The 19,552-nt window shown below is 54.1% G+C and overlaps 1 protein-coding gene across 1 annotated transcript in view; it reads right to left on the bottom strand.

Annotated features, from left to right (window-relative positions):
• Positions 1-19,344, bottom strand: part of PAPPA2 (pappalysin 2) — a 95,930-nt gene extending 76,586 nt beyond the window's left edge. Inside the window, exons 1-2 of the mRNA XM_054211937.1 lie at positions 18,852-19,344; positions 11,500-12,562 (exon numbers count right to left, since the gene is read on the bottom strand). Coding sequence (XP_054067912.1) covers positions 11,500-12,562; positions 18,852-19,344 — 1,556 coding nt within the window. The remainder of the gene's footprint in view (positions 1-11,499; positions 12,563-18,851) is intronic.
• Between the last annotated feature and the right edge of the window lie 208 nt (positions 19,345-19,552).

Here is a 19,552-nt window from a genome sequence, read left to right as displayed (position 1 = left end):
TCTGATTGTAGTATGTAAGAGTAAATGCATATGATTTTCAAATGCATACTGGAATAGGTAGTAAAAAAACCTTTTAAATTGCAAGGACCTGGTCAATAGGGAGTTTCCATTTGCTTATTTGGCCTCTATTTCTATCTGAGTGAATCATGGCCATCTCTCCCTCAGAGAGGCTTACCATTTCCTCACGGGTGAGATCATCTTAAAACACGCGACCCATCTGAGACCCACCGAGGTACGGGGATGTCTTTCATTAGACCAGGCAGCGGTACAGAGTCAGGCTTTCAGAGTGGCTGGGCTCCCAGCTGCTCTTGTGGTGGGAGCAGAGGGCACACGGGCCATGTCTCATCCTCCATGGACCGTGCATCCCCGTTGCTCCCAGGCAGAACTCCTTGGGAGCTGAAAAACCACACATGCCTCAGACTCCTGGATTTAAACTCAACCTACAGGCTCCCAGTTGATGATCCTACAGCGAAATTCCCAGAAAGAAATCTTGGTTTATCTGGGGCTAACACATACCAAAAACATCAATAGGAGTGAACTCCAAAGGAATGTAGTAATTACTAAGAATTAATCCTGCAAGCAGTGAACAGGCTAAACCTTCATATTTATTTCATGGTGTCTACGAGCACTGACTGCAGCCTGCCCCCCAGCTAGGGCATGTATTTAGGGCTGTCACCCCCACCAGCTCTCCAAGATCTACAAAGGCTCAGCACAGGCTGCAGTTACTCCCCACCTTTGCCCATCACAGGGGTAACTCCCCTCTCCTGGCTACCTTTTTTTTGGTGAGCCTGCAGGAACACAGATGCCCAAGATACATCAGTCTGTGGGTTCAGCCATTGCAAAGAGGACAGCCCAAGCCATGCATGTGCAGGACAGCAGGGCTGGCTACCTGTCGTAGAATCATAGGGTTGGAAGGGACCTCTGGAGATCATCTAGTCCAAGCCCCTGCCAGAGCAGGGTCACCCAGAGCAGGTGGCACAGGAACGCGTCCAGGCAGGTTTTGAATGTCTCCAGAGACAGAGACTCCACCACCTCTCTGGGCAGCCTGTGCCAGGGCTCTGCCACCCTCAAAGGAAAGAGGTTCCTCCTCATGTTTAGGTGGAACTTCCTATGCTCAAGTTTGTGCCCACCTCTGTAGAACAAGCCAGAAAAAAATCGAGGACCTGCAAAATCCCAAATTTCAAAGACATCTGTCCTCCTGCTCCCTCTTACCCTCCCCTTCAAAAACCCCACAAAGCAGGAATTAGAGAGTTCAGAGCCGCAGCCTGTTGCTTCTCCTCATCAGTGGGATAAGTAAATGAGACAAATGCTGCAGGTCACAGCCTGTTTCCACTCTAGTAAGGTGTCTCGCAGGGCATCCCCAAGTAGATCTGTAACACAGCATCCCACCTGTTTGCAGCAACACTCACCTCCACCCCCTGAACCCCAAGAGCACGCAAGGAAGGAGCAATGCTGCTGACCAAGTGCAGACTCTGGGTGCAAACCCCAAGGCTTGCAGGTACCTGGGTGATTGGGCCCCACTGGTTTGGGCTTTCCACCTGTGCTCAGCACTGACCATCACTCTCAGCAGGCATGAAGGAGGTTCAGACCACCATGGGGGCCTCTGAAAACCCATAACCATTTCTCCAGAGCACATGCCTGGCCATCTATGAAAGCAGAGATCTAACAGTGTACCTAGCAAGTCATGAAGCTACTGCACATCTGTGGGGGCTGTAAGAAGGAGGGGGAAGCTGTCATCATGAGACATCATCCCTGAAAACACAGAAACAGCAGTGGGGACTTAATCAGAAGAATTCCAAAGAAACAGAGTTAAAGATCCAGTTTTGAACACTTTAGGGGAAGAAAAAGAGCCCTGCTAGGGAGAAAGGCAGCAAAGCATCAGCTTGGGGAAGGAGAGGAGCCCAGAGTTGCCCTGGGTGGCTGGATCCCAAAGCTCAGCAAGGTCAGCATCCTGGCTCTAGCACCCACCGACCTGCTTTGGAGACACTCGCTATCTACCACATGGGGTAAGTGCTTACCTTCTTCTGCTAACATTGATGCTGGCTGGCAAGACGCTGGCATTATACCGCTGGTGTGTGAGAGATGGCAAGCAAGAAGCACCGTGAGAAACAGAGAAATACGTTTGCAGCCCCTTGCGGTTTTGCGAGTCAGAACTCAATGGTGGCAAGTTATTCTAGAGCAGGCTCCAAGCTAAACAAAGCCAGGTACGGTTTGCTTTCTGCCTGGATTATTTGTTTCAAATTAAAATAAAAAAATCTCCCAGGCCAGGATTAAGAACTTCTTGTCTGTCTAAGGTTGCACAGATAAACCCTGTCCCATCTAATTCACAAGAGTAGGTCTGGTGTAAAGCAGCTTTCTCTAACTTTTTGCCTGCAGCAAAAATACAAAGCAATGTTCCAGTTTTAGGGAGGTCTTAAGGTCTCTGCAAGCAAGTCAATGTCCCCAGGAGCCTGAATTTCAGTGCCAATTTTTAAAGCACAGTTCACAATCTGCTGAGGGAAGGCAGAGGGGATAACATGGGTTGGTGCAATGCTCCTGGTCTCCCCCAGCACTGTGTGGGCTTCAGGTGGCTGAGCAGAGCCTCAAGGCCAGGAGGCTCAGCAAAGCACACTGGACAGAGGAGAACTGTGCAAATGAGAGCATCATTTTTTGCCTTGCATTTAGCCAGGACCGAGCAGCTTCATGTCCTTTCATTAAATGCCTCTTTTTCCCATCCAGGGACTAGGAGGCAGGAGGCCAGAACCTCAGTGCCAATAGCAGCACCTCATTGCTGCGTGACTAGGGGGCAAGATGTCTAAGACTTCTGTGCCTTGGTTTCCCTGGCTGAACAGCTGGGATTATGCTTGTCCACAGCACAGGCAGGTGTTTGCAAACATCTTGGAAGACTTTGCCATGCAGGGTTTTCAAAGGTGCTTAGAGAAGTCAGGCACGCACACCCCACTTCTGTTCCATGGAAAGCAAGCTTTTCACCAGGTGACTCCTCCTTTCCCACCCATCTTCCACATCACCCTCCTCCACAGGGCAGATGAGAGATGTGGTGGGAAAGAGGGAGAGCTATGGACTGGATGGGCATGGTGAAGATGACCCTACAGCACATATGCCAGAACGGATGCTCCACACTACTGCCTAAAGCCTGTCTCCAGCCAAAGAGCTGGTACTGATGCATGTCACCACCAGCATCATCTTCAGCACCAGGTCTCAGGAGACAGAGTGCATGTGGAGCTCTGTGCTAGGGCTGGAGTCAGTCCAGTCTCTCCAGTCAAGGCTGGAGAGAAACATGGACTAACAGGTAGCAGGATGCAGCTCAGTCCTCTCCTGAAAGAAAGCACGGCTGATACAGAAGAACCAGATCACAAATGGTTTTCTGCACAAATGGGGGCAGGCAGAGATCGTAGCTTGAAGTCATCTCCAAAACCTGTTCTTGGTGACCACCAAGCGACAAGCAAGAGCCAGTCCCTCTTCTTCATCAAGCCTCCCTGACTTGCAGGGCAGCAGAAAAAGAAACACAGACACTGCAAGGCTGGGGAAGGATTGAGACAAGCCCACAGGAAGCTGCAGTGCTCGTGCCCCTCAGCAAGGCAGTATGGCCTTGCAGCATAAGTCAACGAAAGGGTGGCAGGAGACCAGAGTGCCACCTTTCCAGTCTCTATCCTGCCTCATTGGTTCAGACTGAAAGCTCCTGGGCATGGACGGGGGAAGGACCGTTTAATGGGGCTGACAACAGTGGGTGAATTTGCTGAGCAGGGATGATGCTCCCAGAAGCATTAAGCTAAAAGCTTCCAGTTCCTCTGCAAGGGGAACCACACAGCCCTGTGGTCGATAAATCTCCCTCAGGCACTCTTCACCAGGATGGTAGTGTCCAGTCTTGCTGAAAGATCCAAAACTTTGCTACATTCACCTTAAACTTCCTACTGAAGGGCAAACACTTGCAGCCTTGATATTGGTCAGGGAAGGGACTGAGACAGAGAAAAAGAGGAAAAGAAATCTCTTCAAGCCAAACAAACCCCACCCCCCCACACACACTTTTATTTTTCTTTTTTTTTTTTTTTTTTTTAGCAAAGGGAAAAACCAAGTCCCAAGCCTCCAACTTATTTTTAGGTCCAGGCAATTGGGTGTCCCAGCCGGAGCACAGCGCGCACAAGCCAGCGTTCTAAAAATGCCTTCCTCACGGATATAAAAAGGACTTGAGATAATTTATTGGGGAAGTCTTCTTGTACTGTAACGATCATACGTTAACCACAAACAAAAAAAATCCAAGGCTGTCTCTGGTACCCAGCGCAGCCCTTGGCAGGCAACAGTCACAAAGGCTCAGCATCCTTGCCCTCCCCAGAGCTTCCCGGCCAAGTCCTCTGCCTTGTGCCATCTCAGTGGGTTTAGGCTCTGCCAGACCCATTCCCTCTTGCCCCATCACCGTCTGCAAAGGGGCAATTGAATTTCCTAAATAATGGTGGTGGCTGGGCCAAGAAAAACTAAAAGCAGTATGTTCACTTAACGACTCCAATGGCCGCAGCTCAGCATGCCAACCCAAACGCATGATAAATCATCCCAGAGACCCCGTCAACACCGAGCTAATGGAGTCCCACCGCACAGCTGCCGAGCTCCTCGCCACCCTGCCGTTTCAGTTCCTGGGGTCTCGCTAGCCTGGCCACGGTCTTGGCTGGCGTCCTGCGCCTGTGGGCAAGGGTACAAGGTCGGATGAGGAGGAGTCCTGGTGAGGGCTGAACATCAGGACAAACAGTGACACCCCCCCCCGCCAGCCCTCAGACACATGCTGTTCCTTCACAATTGCCATCCTGATACAATCAGCCTCTGGGACAGTGGTGTTTGCTAGAACAATAGCTCACATCTGGGACAGCTGTTTTCCCCGAAAGCACCCAAGCTGCCTACAGCTGCTGGGCAGGGATCTTCTCCCCTCACTAACACGCAGATTGTGTTCATCCTCTCCTGCACAGAGGCCGCCACCCCTGGGGGGACCTGGAAGACCCCTCAAGGAACATTGCCTGGCAGCTCCATACTTGCAGGAAGGCTTACTGGAAGGAGCAAGAGTCGTCCTCCAGCACAGGGTTATTGGAAATTAACCCTGAAGCCTTCAACCTTGGTAACAAAAGGAGTGCATTACTGCAGATTTTATTTCCTACCTTTATCACTCCAAAACACATGGAAGAACATTTGGGCACATGGGCAGCATGCTGCCATACATGTAAGCTGTTTCGGCTAGTGGTGAAACCAGGGGCTGAAAACCAGCCCTCAGACCCGGACACCTCTACACCTTCGTGTTCATCTTTCAGCCCCACTACTCTACTTCCCTGGGGTAACACAACAGAGCTCTGGTCCCAGTGCAATATGGAGCCCTCTGCTCTTGACCAGTGTCCCCAAGACCTTGCATGGTCCTGCCAGACAGCTGCCCCTGAGTACCACCTCCCCCCGGGAAGAGGTCACTCCTGCAGTCCCACTGGCCTGATACCATGTGGGCGGGTTGAGTGCTGCCACGTGTGACCTGGCTATGTGCTCCTCTGAGAGCGTGCCTCCATGCTGGAGCCCCCATCACCACCTCCTTTGCCACTGCTGACATTCTCCCCATGGACCTGTCATCATTTTATGTCACAGATGACAGCCCTTGGCCCTTCCCTTTACCACCCTATGCTGGAGAGGTTATAATCTCCTTCCCTTACATATTTGTGAGAACAAAAGCCCCAAATACCTAAAAGTAGCCTCATTTGTGGTAAAGTTCAGGAGATAAAAGACAGCTCTTTGCCATGAGCCTGGAAGGGCTGCATGTAAAAACAAAGAGACCAGCACACTCAACTTCTTAGGAGAAAGACACAAGGACAGACAAGTGCATCACACATAAGGAAAGCCGCAGCCTTCAGGGCAAACAAGGAACCAGAAAGAAGCAGCAAGAGACTAAGTAAACAATATATATCTTGCAGAGAAGGTGAAGGTAGCAGGCAGAGGCCAACACATGTGCTTCCCCAGCGGTGGCATAAATGTAAACACATTGCAGAGCCCGCTAAGTCACTCTGACCAAATGCACAGTGCCCGCATCTTCTCACCACCAGAGTCCTTCCTCCTGGAAGTACATTAGAGAGTATTTGGCATGTAACAACCCTTTAGTAAGTGTCTGATGCACTGTGCAAAAGGTGAGGAACTCTGAGTCCTCCATTGTCACATGCCAAATACTCTCCAACACACTTTGACCAAGAAGTTCAAAAGCACATCCAGGGTCTTCAGCCCTAAGCCAGGGCTCTGGCTAAGCTGAGTCACCCAGAGGCACATTCACAATACCTGTACAAGCCCTAACACAAGCAAGGAGTTTGGTAGACATCCTGCCCACCTGATATAATGGGCTCTACCAAGGACAACCATTTCTATCTTTGCCAAGTTTTGAAATCAGTAATCAATGGGAAAGCCCAGAGGGAGTGGGCTTTCCTACAAGGAAAGAATAAGTTTTTTGATGAGCTCAAATCCAACCACTCTCATGAAACTTTAAAGCATCCACCAAGAAATCATCAGACTCCAGGAAAAAGCCCTGTACCTCCGCAGCCCCAGCAGGTCTACTAGAGGAGAAGTAACAATCTCAGCAGCCAGTGAACCAATCACTGCAACCTTTGAGGTCCCTAAACTACCTATCTCCTCATCAGCAGACTTACGAACCCTGAGACTTGAGTCCATCACTTTGTCTTTTGGGAACCACCGTGCTAATATTTGGGTACAGGCCAGTAGGATTTCAAGAGGTGCCAGAGGGAGCTTAAAAGCAGCCAGGGCTTAGGCCCTGAGCAGGGGCACCTCCTAACTATGCTTTCCTCATGGGAACATCAGGCAAGCAGATAGTCTCTTCCACTCCACATCTCACAAGTGGTGAGTTCAATAGCATGCAGGTAACACCTCAAGTGACAGACCACCACAAACAGTGAGTGAAGGTGTCTGCAGACACCTACCTTCTCCACTTGAATCTGTGCTCTACAACAGTGTTGGTAGCCTCAGGTTGTTCCCAAAGCTTATGATTTTAAAATAACATTGCACATATCTCCCCTTTCACCGTGAGAAAGATCTGCTAAGAGGTCCTATAACAAGGAGAAGTAGAGTGCAGGGGAGCATCTAATTTGAATGTCTGGTTGGGATTACGGTCTGGGCTGGTCAGCTGTGCCCCATCCTTGCCTCACCTGCTCTCAATTTTACACCTTTTATGCTATCAGTCCAACCACGTTCAGTGGAACATCTCCTGACAATCAGCTGCTCAGGTGCCAGAGAATAGTTCCGAGTGATTCGTTCATCCTTAAGGGCTTGTCCATGAGAGACATGAGGTTAATCTGGATAAGTTTTTGAAGACACCACTTAAAAAACGAGAGGCTCCCAAGCCACCTTTAGCCAATTAAGCATCCTTCCCTTAGGAGAGGAGACCAGCTAAGCTTGCATTAATGTCCTGTTAATCACGTACACTTTAATATCACAGCTGTGGTCATCCCAGTGGAGGCCACCAAGAGGCTGGAGATGTCTCATTATTTTTCACCTCCTTTTGTCGCTTTGGTTATTTCTGCCATTACTTTGGGTAGCGAGATGAAAGGCCCAGCAGCTCTGCCCTTATCCACTTTGCTCTCCAGACTCCCCTCCAGTTTTCCTTTTCACATTAAGTGTGTCACACACCAGATTCTCATTCACTAACTGCCTGAGGGGGACCCTCACTGAGTGTTAATTGCTGTTAATGAGCTGTTGCTGCTTTTCTTCCAAGAGCACCAATTACAATAGCACTCAGGCACGAAAGAAGATGCCTGTCTGCAGCAAATCAAGGCAAATTTTGCTCCAGACCCTGGCCTTGCACTGCCAGCAACTCCTGGAAAATGCTTTAAATCAGTACCAGACTGGGTGAAAGATGACGCTAGGCAGCTCTCCTGCCATTGCTTGTCCCCTTTTTTCTTCATGATGGGTCAGGGTGAATAAGAAGTCCCCGACTTGCTTCCTACTGCTCCTATTGAGGTGCCTTGCAGGGATAACTATACTCAAGAGTTCACCTGAGCTCTCACTCAAGTTTCCATCTAGCAACAAGCACGCAGTCCCACTGGTGAGTTTTGCATGCAGGTGGTGGCCCAGTTGGCTCAGAGCACAGCGGGACTTGTCTTGTCACGTGTGCTACTAGAGGAGGCGCGGGAAGGACTTGGGAAGATGGCCTGATGGCCTGGTGTTGTGCACAGCAACAATGCCATCATTTCAGCATCATCCCCTACCCCAGAGCTGGGGGCAGCTCTTATCTCATCTACACCATCCCTCATCCTCCTACCTCATCCCCACCAGAGCTTCTTTCCAAACCTCATTCCCTTCCCCTGCTAAGCATGGGTGAGGGTATATGCTAGCACCAAGTATGGCCTTGGAAGCATACAGAGATGTTCACCAGCTGAGTAGCACTAGAGCTACCACTGTTCCTAAGGCTTCTCCCTCTGATTTGCCTTTCTCAAAGCTGCAGGCCAAGGAAAGGAGATTTTAAATGAGGGATGTGCTAAGATAGTAAAACCTTTTGCATGAGTGCTTACGTCAAGACAAGGTATCGAGACCCTTCACCAAAATAGACTGAATCTGTCTACAATGCTGGTAAGAAATTGCCCAGTGTCTTATTCTTTCTCATTTGGGTTATTTTTGGCCATACTAAGAAACATTTACATATGAACCACTCTTTGTGAGAGCCTTGAAATGAAATACAGCACAGCTGATTTACTCCATGAAAAAAAAAATCCCCAAATTTTTGTCTTGCCACCTTGATCTGAAAGGAGATTTAGAAAGCACCACCTGCAGCAGGGTTTCCTTCTCTCCCCCAGCTCTCCCAAAGCTGCAGCTTCTTCCTGGGCTCTGGCACATGGTTCTCCAGCATAGCAGAGCAAGACACCTTTTCCTTCAATCACAGACTGAGCGCTGTTGTTTGGATCAAAAAGCCTGGTTCCTATTGGGCTGTCTTTCCACAGTTTGTTAAATTTTACTTTGCGTCATTTCTCCCGTTTTGGCTTCTACCCTAAAAATCCTTCTGTAAGTTCCCTGGCTGCCCCACTCCCCATAAATGTTCATTTAAGTATAAGACCTTATGAGCAAACCCAGAGGTACTTGCTCAGCGGGAGCTCTGCCTCAAAAAAAAACCCTGGGGTAAGGTTGCCTGCTCATATATCTTGGGATTCATCCACCGATTTGGGGGGAAAAAACACACACCTGGCCATGCCCTCGGGTGACCTCAAGCTCACCTTGGTTTTTCCCAAACCACACTACCAGTTTCTCAATGGTTTTCCCCCAAACATATATATTCTTCCTCAGGAGCCAGGGTACCCTCAGCAGGGATGAGCCCAGGGAGGGTGGGTGTCCACCAGCGTCTCTGAAGAGGCTGGTGAAAGGCAGCTCAGAAGAGCTCAGCAGCAGCAGCAGGATTCAACTCATGCCCCCACATTTCCCAAATGCTGGGCACGCCGGATTTTGTTTTTCAGAGCTCAGCCTACAAACAATCAATCTTGTCTTCTGTGCAGGCCAATGAGGTTTGCGGAAAGAAAATTGCAAAAGATTTGTTATTTCCCTAGTGTTCCCATTTTCCCATTCCTTTCCCACAGAAGCAAGGTTTTTGTTTTGGTTTGGTTTGGTTTTTTTTCTTTCCCAACTTTCAGGGGAAAATCCTGACAAATGGAAGCCCTGATTCATACCAGCAAAAATCTGGCCTTTTTAAATTTAAGGTGGAGCTCTCCTTGTCTGAGGATGAAAACATTTCTCTAACTGCACACAGAGGGCAAGGGCCAAGCCTTTGCACTGCCGAAGCAAAGGCTGGGTGGCATTGGGTGCTTGTGGCCACCACGAGCGGAGAGCCGTGGTGCAGGCAGCAGAGCTGCTCATCTCCCCCGTGCTCAGGAAAGCGCTACCTGTGATCACTCACAGGGATGGGAAACAAGGGGACAGGCAGGCACAGGGTAGCGATACTGGCTGTCACCAAAGAGACTTCCAGGGGTGGGAAAACATCTTCTGGGGGGTGCTCAGGAAGAGGCATGGTATGAGGCTCCATGGCTGGTGGGATGCATTGGAAGAAAAGCTCCCCATCCTCCCATGTTTTCTCAGACAACTGAAGGACATACGAGAAAGGGTCAGGAAGGGAGGAAGGGAACCACTGCTCCTCTCCCATCACCAGCGCCCAAGTACAGACACTGCTTCCCTGATCCATCCATGTCCCACCTGGAAAGCAGCAGAGAGAAGAAGCTGGCCACAGCCTACCTGCTCACAGGGGAAAAAACAAAGGAGAAAGAAGATCAAAGGAGCCATGTGTCCCTAAAACCCTCCCTTGCAGATTTTCTGCCCGGACGCTGCCATCCATGCTGTACCACTCCTGCTCTAGTGGGTGCCTCTGCCCATCGCTGAGAGCCAGCAGTAGGGAATGAGCAATTTTCTCTGACAACGAGGCAGAAACGGCTTAAAAAAAAAAAAAAAAAGGAAAACCCATGACTTTTTTTTCCCTTCCCTGTATCCAGCCAGAAAGCACATTTGGCAGAATCACTAGTGCTGGAAGCCATCAGCAGGGCTGCCGGCACTTCAGAGGCTCCGGGGAGGAGGGCAGGCATGCACAAACCACCAACTGCACCAAGGTCACTGTCCCCGCTGCTGCGGGGCCCCCGTCACATGGAGGGGGTGCCCCTCTCCATCCTGCCTCCGAAGGGTCCCAGGGAAAGCAGGGGTCCCCTAATGCTGTGTGTTGATGCTCCACAGAGCAACGTGTGCTCTGCAGGACATTTTGCACCTGCAGCACACAGTAAACGCACACATCCTTCTTTGGAACCAAGCTGCTTCCTCACACCTTTGCCTGAAGAAGGCAATTTGCGCCAAAACCACCATTTGGCTTTGAGGTGCAGGGTTTGATCAGACCCTGCCCGTGCCCAGCCAAGGGCATCTCCCCATGCGCATCACTCCCCAGGGTGAGAGTCAGGGAGGCTCACGCATGCCAACCCACACCTTACCAAATCCTGCCGCTTGCACCTAGCAGCGCTGCCTCCTCCTTACCCCAGCACTCAGGCAAAGGCGTTTAGAATAAAAATTAAGAAATCGTGTTTTAAACATGTCCAGAGAAGGTGGGGAAGGGGCATCAATCCTCCCTCCACTGCATCCCATGCAGGGAGGTCAGGGGATGTCAAACCCTTTGCATGGAACTGCTCTGCCCACCCCAGGGATGCCCATGGACCCGTTGGCATGTCACTGGAGACCAGCAGCTCTGCACTGAAAATCCCCCCGGGGGGGAATCCCCATTACCCCCACCACTCATTTTGGGGGAGAAAAACACTAAATGTCAGGGCATCACGGAGGGGTGCCATCCCACGTCATAGGATTTACCTGCCCTCAATACCCACATCCCCTGTCCCCGTCGGAAGACACACTTCCACGTTCCCACACTGGAAAGCGGCTGATCAGAAGCAACATCCAGGCACAGAATGGGTGTCAGGGAGAGGGCGCACCCCATCCCTTGATGTGCCACCCCCCCATAAGCCCTGCACCTACCGCTGAGACGAGTCAGGGTCGAAGCAGGTCCTGGCCACATCGGTGGCCCATGGATCGCAGCAGTCGCCGTCATCGAAGTCATCCAACATGTTGTTGCACTCCATGTGGCAGACGCCATCACGGCGCTTCCAGGAGAAGCAGCGGCCAGACCGGCGGCAGTCCCCGCCATCATAGCCAGTCAGGGGATGCTCGCACTCAGGATCGCAGCGCTCATTGCCCACCTTGCTGGGCTCGCAGCCCAGGAGGACAGTGCGGCGGCGCAGCGAGGAGTTGCGTACCTCCAGCAAGCTGAGCTGCCAGGAGATGTTGTAGGGTCGGAAAGCTTCGCTTAGTGCCCGGTGTTGCCGCCAAACCTGCTCCCGGCTGACTGTTGGACGATTGCCGCTGTCCTCCACCAGGTTCACCACCCGGTACCGCACCACCTTCCCACTCCGCAGCGGCCAGTGCCGGTTGTAGTGGGAGACCAGCTCCACGTTATCGCAGGCAGTCTGCCCGCAGGCAGGGGGGCCCAGCGGCTGCAGGACAGGGGACGGCGGGGACAGCAGCACCTGCTGCTGGGGGAAGACGCCCTCCCGAAAAGGCACCCAGCGCTCCTCCGGGGTGGTAAAGCCAGCGGCCAGAGCCAGCCCTGCCACCCCCCCAGCCACCCCCTCTAGGAAGGCACGCTGGAGATGGGGTTGGGACAGGGCTCTCCGCCACAGGGCCAGCCTGGCCAAATGTCCCCGGAAAGCATGTGCAGTCCCCCAGGCATCCCCTCCCAGCAGTAGTGTGCGGCAGGAGGCCATGAAGGCGCTGTGCAGGGGCCCCCCCTGCCCACCAGCACGACCCACCCGTGTCCCATCCACATAGAGGGCCATCCACCGCCCGTCGTAGCTGGCGGCCAGGTGGGTCCATGCCTTGGGACGGTAGCGGTGGTAGCTGGTCACCTCGGTGGCAGCAGCCGCCCTGTCTGTGCGGAGGGAAAAGAAGAAGCGGGCGTCCTTCTTGCCGCCGAGCTGCAGGGCGCGGATGCCCAGCGCCCAGCCCTTATCGCTGGCTGTGTGCGAGCAGTTGTCGAAGATGCCTGCAGCGGGGATGGGGATGGGGATGGAGAGAGAGGAGAGCTGGTGAGGACCAGAGAGAATTGCCACTCCTCCCCAGAGTGCAAGCTGGGTCCTCAGGAGTAGGACGGCTCTTGGCAGGGCTGCAGGGAGGCTCCTGCTACCGCTGCCGTGGATAAGGTGGAGAGAAACTGGGCAACAGGTGCTGCACCAGGGGGCACAACCCAGCCCCTGTCCAAAATCTTTGGATGAGCAGGTGGAGTAGCCAGGAGGGACAGCAGAGAGATGGAGAGGCAGGATGGAGAGGGGAGGAAAAGCGCGGACGGGAGGTGAAGCCAAAGAGAGAGGAGTTTCTGAACCGCTCTTTGGAGCAATTCTCCTGTGGGACAGGATTAGAGGCTAAGCTTTTTATCTGCGGGCCAAATCTTTTAAGAATTAGAGCACAGCAACACAAAGCAAAGCAGCCTCTTCCAGGGACTGCTTCCCCAACAGCTTGCAGGCAGATTTACAGCTCTCCTTTACGCTCCAGTTTTCCTCCCAGTCATGCATCCAGCGCAGGCAGGTGAGGGTCAGAGAGGGAGACAGAGGGATGCGCTGCCTCCAGCTGGGCGAATGCACACGTCAGCCCCTGAAGCTCTCCTGAGCATAAATCCATCCCCAGCAATAGGTTCAGGCTCAGCCTCTCCCTGTGCACCCAAGTGTGTTGCAGACCTGTGTTTTAGGCTGGGCAAGACCTAAAGCTTTGATGACTTTTCTTCTGTGATGTTGCCACAGCATTGGTAGATAAGGGGAGAGCAACTGACGTCATCTACCTGGACTTACGCAAAGTGTTTGACACTGTCCCGCACGACATCCTGGTCTCTAAATTGGAAAAGCATGGGTTTGATGGACGGACCACTCGGTGGATAAGGAACTGGCTGGATGGCCGCACTCAAAGGGTTGTGGTCAATGGCTCAATGTCCACGTGGAAACCAGTGACGAGTGGCGTTCCTCAGGGGTCAGTACTGGGACCGGTGCTGTTTAACTTCTTTGCCGGTGACATGGACAGTGGGATTGAGTGCACCCTCAGCAAGTTTGCCAACAACACCAAGCTGTGTGGTGTGGTCGACACGCTGGAGGGAAGGGATGCCATCCAGAGGGACCTGGACAGGCTTGAGAGGTGGGCCTGTGTAAACCTCATGAAGTTCAACCAGGCCAAGTGCAAGGCCCTGCATCTGGGTCACGGCAATCCCAGGCACAAACACAGGTTGGGAGGAGAATGGCTTGAGAGCAGCCCTGAGGAGAAGGACTTGGGGGTGCTGGTGGACAAGAAGCTCAACATGAGCAGGCAATGCACACTCACAGCCCAGAAAGCCAATCGCATCCTGGGCTGCATCAAAAGCAGCGTGACCAGCAGGTCGAGTGACATGATTCTGCCCCTCTACTCTGCTCTGGTGAGACCCCACCTGGAGTACTGTGTCCAGCTCTGCAGCCCTCAGCACAAGAAAGACATGGACGTGTTGGCATGGGTCCAGTGGAGGGCCATGAAGATGATCAGAGGGCTGGAGCCCCTCTGCTGTGAGGACAGGCTGAGAGAGTTGGGGGTGTTCAGCCTGGAGAAGAGAAGGCTCCGGGGAGACCTTAGAGCCCCTTCCAGTACCTGAAGGGGGCTACAGGAAAGCTGGGGAGGGACTCTGGATCAGGGAGTGTAATGACAGGACACAGGGTAACGGCTTCAAACTGAAAGAGGGGAGATTTAGATTGGATATCAGGAAGAAATTCTTTCCTGTGAAGGTGGTGACGCACTGGAACAGGTTTCCCAGGGAAGCTGTGGCTGCCCCATCCCTGGAAGTGTTCAAGGCCAGGCTGGACGGGGCTTTGAGCAGCCTGGTCTGGTGGGAGGTGTCCCTGCTCATGGCAGGGGGTTGGAACTAGATGATCTTTAAGGTCCCTTCCAACCCGAACCATTCTGTGTGATTCTGTGAAATTCAGGCTGCTGAGTGCCCACAGCCAAGAAACAGAGGCTTGCAGGCACTGAATGCCCTTGGGAATCAATGGCCACAAGGCACTTAAATACTGGCAAGTTCAAATGGATCCACTCACTGCCTGAAAAAAAAAGTGTTTCTGAGCTCCTACATCACCACAGTCAAGATGTTCATGGGGACATCAGCTGGAGCGAGAAAACCTGAAGGAACATTTTGAGGTCTACCAGTGGCATCTTCTGGGAGCACCCTCCTCTCCCACTCCCCACTCCAACAAATCACTTCCAGATGCAATAGCGCCTCAGTGCCGGTGAAACCTGCTGCCATGCCCAGGGGCCCTTTTCATGCTCCTGTTGCAGTATTTGTTATGCTCCAGGCCGCTTTTCCCCATGTGTCCACCCTGCTGCACAGGTTCTCCTGCCCCTCACTGTGCTGCTCCCGTCACATACACTGTCTGCCCATGTCCGTCGTGTCAGGGCATCACGGGCTAAAACAAGGCACTCCTGCCCCATCCTGCTGCCTTGCCCGTCCCTGGGGATGCTCAGCACGACACTCTGGGGAAACTGTACCCACCACCGGTATTGCAAAGAAGCCAGCAGAGAGAGGCAGAGGCTTTCATCCAGGGGATGTGCCTGAAGCCAGGTTACCATGACCCCACATCTCCTCTGTCAGCCCTCAGAAAAGTAGCTGGCAAAGGTCACTGCTGCACACCAGGAAGCAGCACCCTCCCTCCATCCATCCCTTTCACTGAAGGCGAGACGGGTGGTGGCCTCTTGGACAACACACGATTGTAACCACCCTGGGCATGGATCCCTGCCACCACTCACTACAAAGGCAGACACGCACAAAGCCTCCGTGGGCAGATGGGATTTGGCAAACTCTTGTTTTCTGGTGGATTGTGAAAGGGAAGCAGAAAGACCAGGGGAAGCTGAGACGGAGAGAAGCCAAAAAGCATAAGGCAGGCAAAGGAGCCTTGCAGGCATGAGAAGGGAAAGCTGGAGAGTACTTTTGGGCTGAGTGCTGGTGGAAAGGTGTTTAGACCTGCACATTCAAAAGCCATCTCCTAGTATTTGGTCCTCACTGTGGTTGAGGAAACAGGGTTTGGTACCTCCTCTCCTGGGAAGCCTCATACATTTCATCTTGAAATGATTTAGAGTGCCCAAATTTGACTAAACACTAAGGAAAAAAACACAGCAAACAGTGTCAGGGGTGGAAAAGCCTTCTGGGATAAGTGTGAGCTAGCATCCTTGCAAACCCATGCTGAAGCCAAGCAAAGCATGGAAGTGCCTGAAGCATTCAAAACTGGCCAAAAGAACCTTACACGAGCCTAAAACCAGGTCTGGAGACTTCATCAAAGGGATGCAAGCAAGGTCAAGGTCAGCTCTACAATAGGGGCTGGAAAACCACTACAGCAGCAGCTGGTGCTTCCTAGACATGGCCAGGGATGTCACCTCCATTGCAGCAGCAGCGATGGTGCGTGCAGGCAGAGCAGCACGTCCCGCAGCCAGGAGCCACTGCAGAATGGCAAAGCAGAGCCATCTGGCACCAGGGCCTGACATCTCCCAAGGGACCCCACAAGAAATCACCAGGGGACCAGTTTCAAGACCCTGGAATTTGCCAAGGAACTTGGCATTCTCTCCTGGGGCAACCCACCAGGAGGGGAAAGAGCTGTTTGCAGAGGAGGTGCAAGGCGATCTCAGCACCTGTGAGTGCAACTCTGCCTCTGATCCGTCAGGTGGGAAAGGGGAGCTCTAACCTGGTTTGTGATGTTTATCAGTGCTTAGGGTGATAACTTTGGGGTTTAAATCAAGAGCTGTTGGCAACAGTGCAAAAAATTGAAGAGAAAGGTGTCTGCCAGGAAATGTCTGATGGAGAACAAGCCTCCAAAGAGATGGAGTGCACAACTTTGTAAGAAGCACGCTCAAAGCAGCATCTTCTCCTGCTGGCGCCAGGAGCTTTGCAGCATGAGGAATAGTTCAGCCATGCGTTGAGACTCAGATACCAGGGGGAAATTAGCTGCTAAAGCTCTGGAAGGTCTGACACAGGCCAGGAGCCCCTAACTGTGCCATGAGAGCAGCCGGCCCGAGAGGGTGGTCACCCCTCAGGGCATGCAGTGGTGAGCAGCTTGGGGACCCAAGGAGGACAACTAGGTTTAGACACAGCAGAGGTATGAGATTGCATCTGGTGAGGGATCTTCTGACCCAATAAAACCATCTTTGATCTCAGTAAAAACAAACCTCAGCCTGGCACAAGGGGACACCCCCTTGGGATTTACCAGAAGCAGAGCAGGCATGGATGGAGAGGAGAGAAAAAAGGCAGAAAAAGAAATGACATCACATGAAAGGACTCTCATCTGCTGCCCAAAATGAGAAGGATGTGGAAGATGCCACTCTCCTTCACAGGTGGTGGCAGTGGCAGGGCGCTGGGGTTAGAACCCAGCAGAAATGCCCCCCGTGCAAGAGGGACTAAGAGGGATGAACAGCCCCATCCAGGATGGCCCTAAGACAAAATGCGACATCTACAGGAACAAAGCCCCAACTCCTGAGCCTTCAGTCCAGGTAACAGTCGCACCAGCCAACAGGACAGCTTGCTTTTGCCCAGACAGAGCGGCTCAGCCTGGCCTTATTTCCCAGGTAATGACACTGGGAGATGCTCAGTTCTGTCCTGCTTTCCTCTCGCCTTCCCTTGCACATGGACACCTATAGCATCTCTAGCTCCTCCACAGCGTTGGGACACCTCAGGGCTCAGTCCCCTCTTTACCGACAGAGCAGGAGAGGCAGATCAGAGTCAGGCTCAGCACCTGCTGAAGGGCTGGCAGCTGCCTGCATCACCTGCCCACACGAAATGCCAGGAGCACTGGCCTGTCCCCCTTCGCCACCTGCACCCGCAGTCCCAGCTGCAGTGAGAGGGTGGGAAGCAGACAGTGACTCAGACAGCTGGAGGTGCCTGGGGCTGACTCAAAACCTGGAGCCTGGAGGCCAGGGGATATTACCCGAGTGAGTGCCAGCGCTCACAGGCAGCGCTTTCAGCACTAACAACCATCCCACCCTCCACAAGGAAATTACAAAAATAAAAAAAAAAAAATAATAAAAAGCCTGCTGGCTAGCTGGGAAAAGTAAAACCCAACACGTGCAGGCCAGACCTCCGGATGCAAACAGCTGTACTGCTGATGCGATGGCGGGGAAGCGTGCTCCGCGCATCCCCAGCCACTGCCTGCCGGCAGGGAGGCACCAAGGACCCTGGTGGGAAGACGAACAGGGAGGTGAACGCTAGGGAGTTTCCCTCTACATGGCTGATTTCTCACTCTCCCACCCAGCTTCCAGCCTGTCCCTCCTCCCTCTTCCACAGCAAAGGTGTGGCTATCTTCCTGATGAGCCAGGGAGAGAAATTAATGAAAAGCGCCAGGTGGTGAGTGAAGGAAACAGGATTTCAGTGAAGAGATTGCAAGTGGAGGGAAAATTAGGATAGAGGGAGGGTTTCCCCAACAAGCTGGCTTGTCCAGGGTGGCACAGAAACACAGCAGTCCCCACACTGTCCCAAGTGGAACCCCAGACATCCCATGGGAGCAGTACATCTTGGCGCTGCCACCCATTTCCAGCCTTGCCCAGCATCACTGCGCTGCCCTGCCTATGCTTGCACCCTGCTGCAAACGCCTGTCCTGTCACAGCTGCACGAAGCACCGCTGCAGGAGGTGACATCTGCTCCACTCTGTGCCCGTGCTCTGTCCCCTCTGGCTCTCCATCACCTGCCTGTTTCTTAGCTTGGTGGGGTGAAGGGGTAATTCCCGGTAGAAAAACCTTCTGTCCCGGGAGCCGCTCTGCAGGGCCCTCGGAACCGGGAGCCCGGGGAGGGAGGGAGGAGGATGCCGATGCCGGGGCCGGGGCCGTGCGTGCGGCGCGGCTGCCACCGTGCGGCCGCCCGCCCCGGGGACCCTAGAGAGCCTGGCCGGGCAGGCGGGGAGAGAGCGGGGAGCCGCGGCCGCTCAGCCCGGCGGGGAGCGCCGGAAAGCCGCCGGCGTGCCCACGGGCCACGGGGAAGGAAAAAAAGGGGGAGCAGGGAGAGGTCGGGCGCAGCGCGTCCCCCGAAGGGATCTTCCAGCTCCGGGCGGGAGGAGAAGGAGAAAACAGACAGGAGCCGGGGGGCGGGGGGCTGGAAGGACGAGGCGGGGGGGAAAGAGAGGGGAAGGGATGTTTTAGGATTTGGTCTCAAGGGAAAGAGGAATATTTCACGCCCGGGGCGCGGGGTTTCACCTGCCACAGCGGAGAAAGGAGGCGAGCCCCCCATGGGGGTTTGGCGGGGAGGTCGCGTCCCCATCCCTCCCTGACCTGCCCGCCAGCGGGACGGGGTTTACCTGCGATGATGGCCGGGTTGCTCTGTCCGCCCTCCGCCTTCACCCACACCTCCAGGGTGAACTCCTCCCGCGGGATGTCGGGCAGCGCCTCCGGCCGCGCCGCCAGCTGCTCCCGGCCGCCGGAGAAGTACAGGGCGGGCAGCAGCCGCTCCCGGAGGGAGCTCGGCACCTGCGGCTCCCGGCCCCGCAGCCTCTCCCTCCGGACCTGGCCGTCCGCCTCGCCCCCTGGCTCCTCTCCGCCTCCCCCGGCTCCCCGCGGTCTCCGGCCCCGCGGTCGCCCGGAGCCCGGCGGGGCCTCAGCGTTGACCACCCCGTGCGCGCCGGGACCCTGCGGGTACAGCCCGTAGGGGTGATGCAGGGGGGCGGCACGGCGTCTCGGCGCCTCCATCCCGCAACCGGAGACCGGCGTGGGGTCGGGGCGCCGGCTGTCCCCGCGGGCCAGGCTGAGCACCGCCAGCAGCAGCGCGGCCAGGGGGGCCCCGCCGCGCAGCATCATCCTTGGGGACGAAGGCGGGGGTGGGGGGGGGGCGGCCCCGGGGGAGGGGGGCGCTCAGGGGGGCGGCGGGCGGCAGCGCCGGGGCATCCTCCCCTAGCCCCCGCCGCAGCTGCTGCCCCCAACTTTTCCCCGGCACCGCTCTCCTCCCCTCTGCTCCTGCGGGAGGAGGAGGAAGAGAAGGAGGAGGAGAAGGAGGGTGAGAGCA

This window comes from Rissa tridactyla, chromosome 8 (assembly GCF_028500815.1).
Source record: "Rissa tridactyla isolate bRisTri1 chromosome 8, bRisTri1.patW.cur.20221130, whole genome shotgun sequence".
NCBI classification, from domain to species: domain Eukaryota; kingdom Metazoa; phylum Chordata; class Aves; order Charadriiformes; family Laridae; genus Rissa; species Rissa tridactyla.
This window is presented reverse-complemented; position numbering and strand designations above follow the sequence as displayed.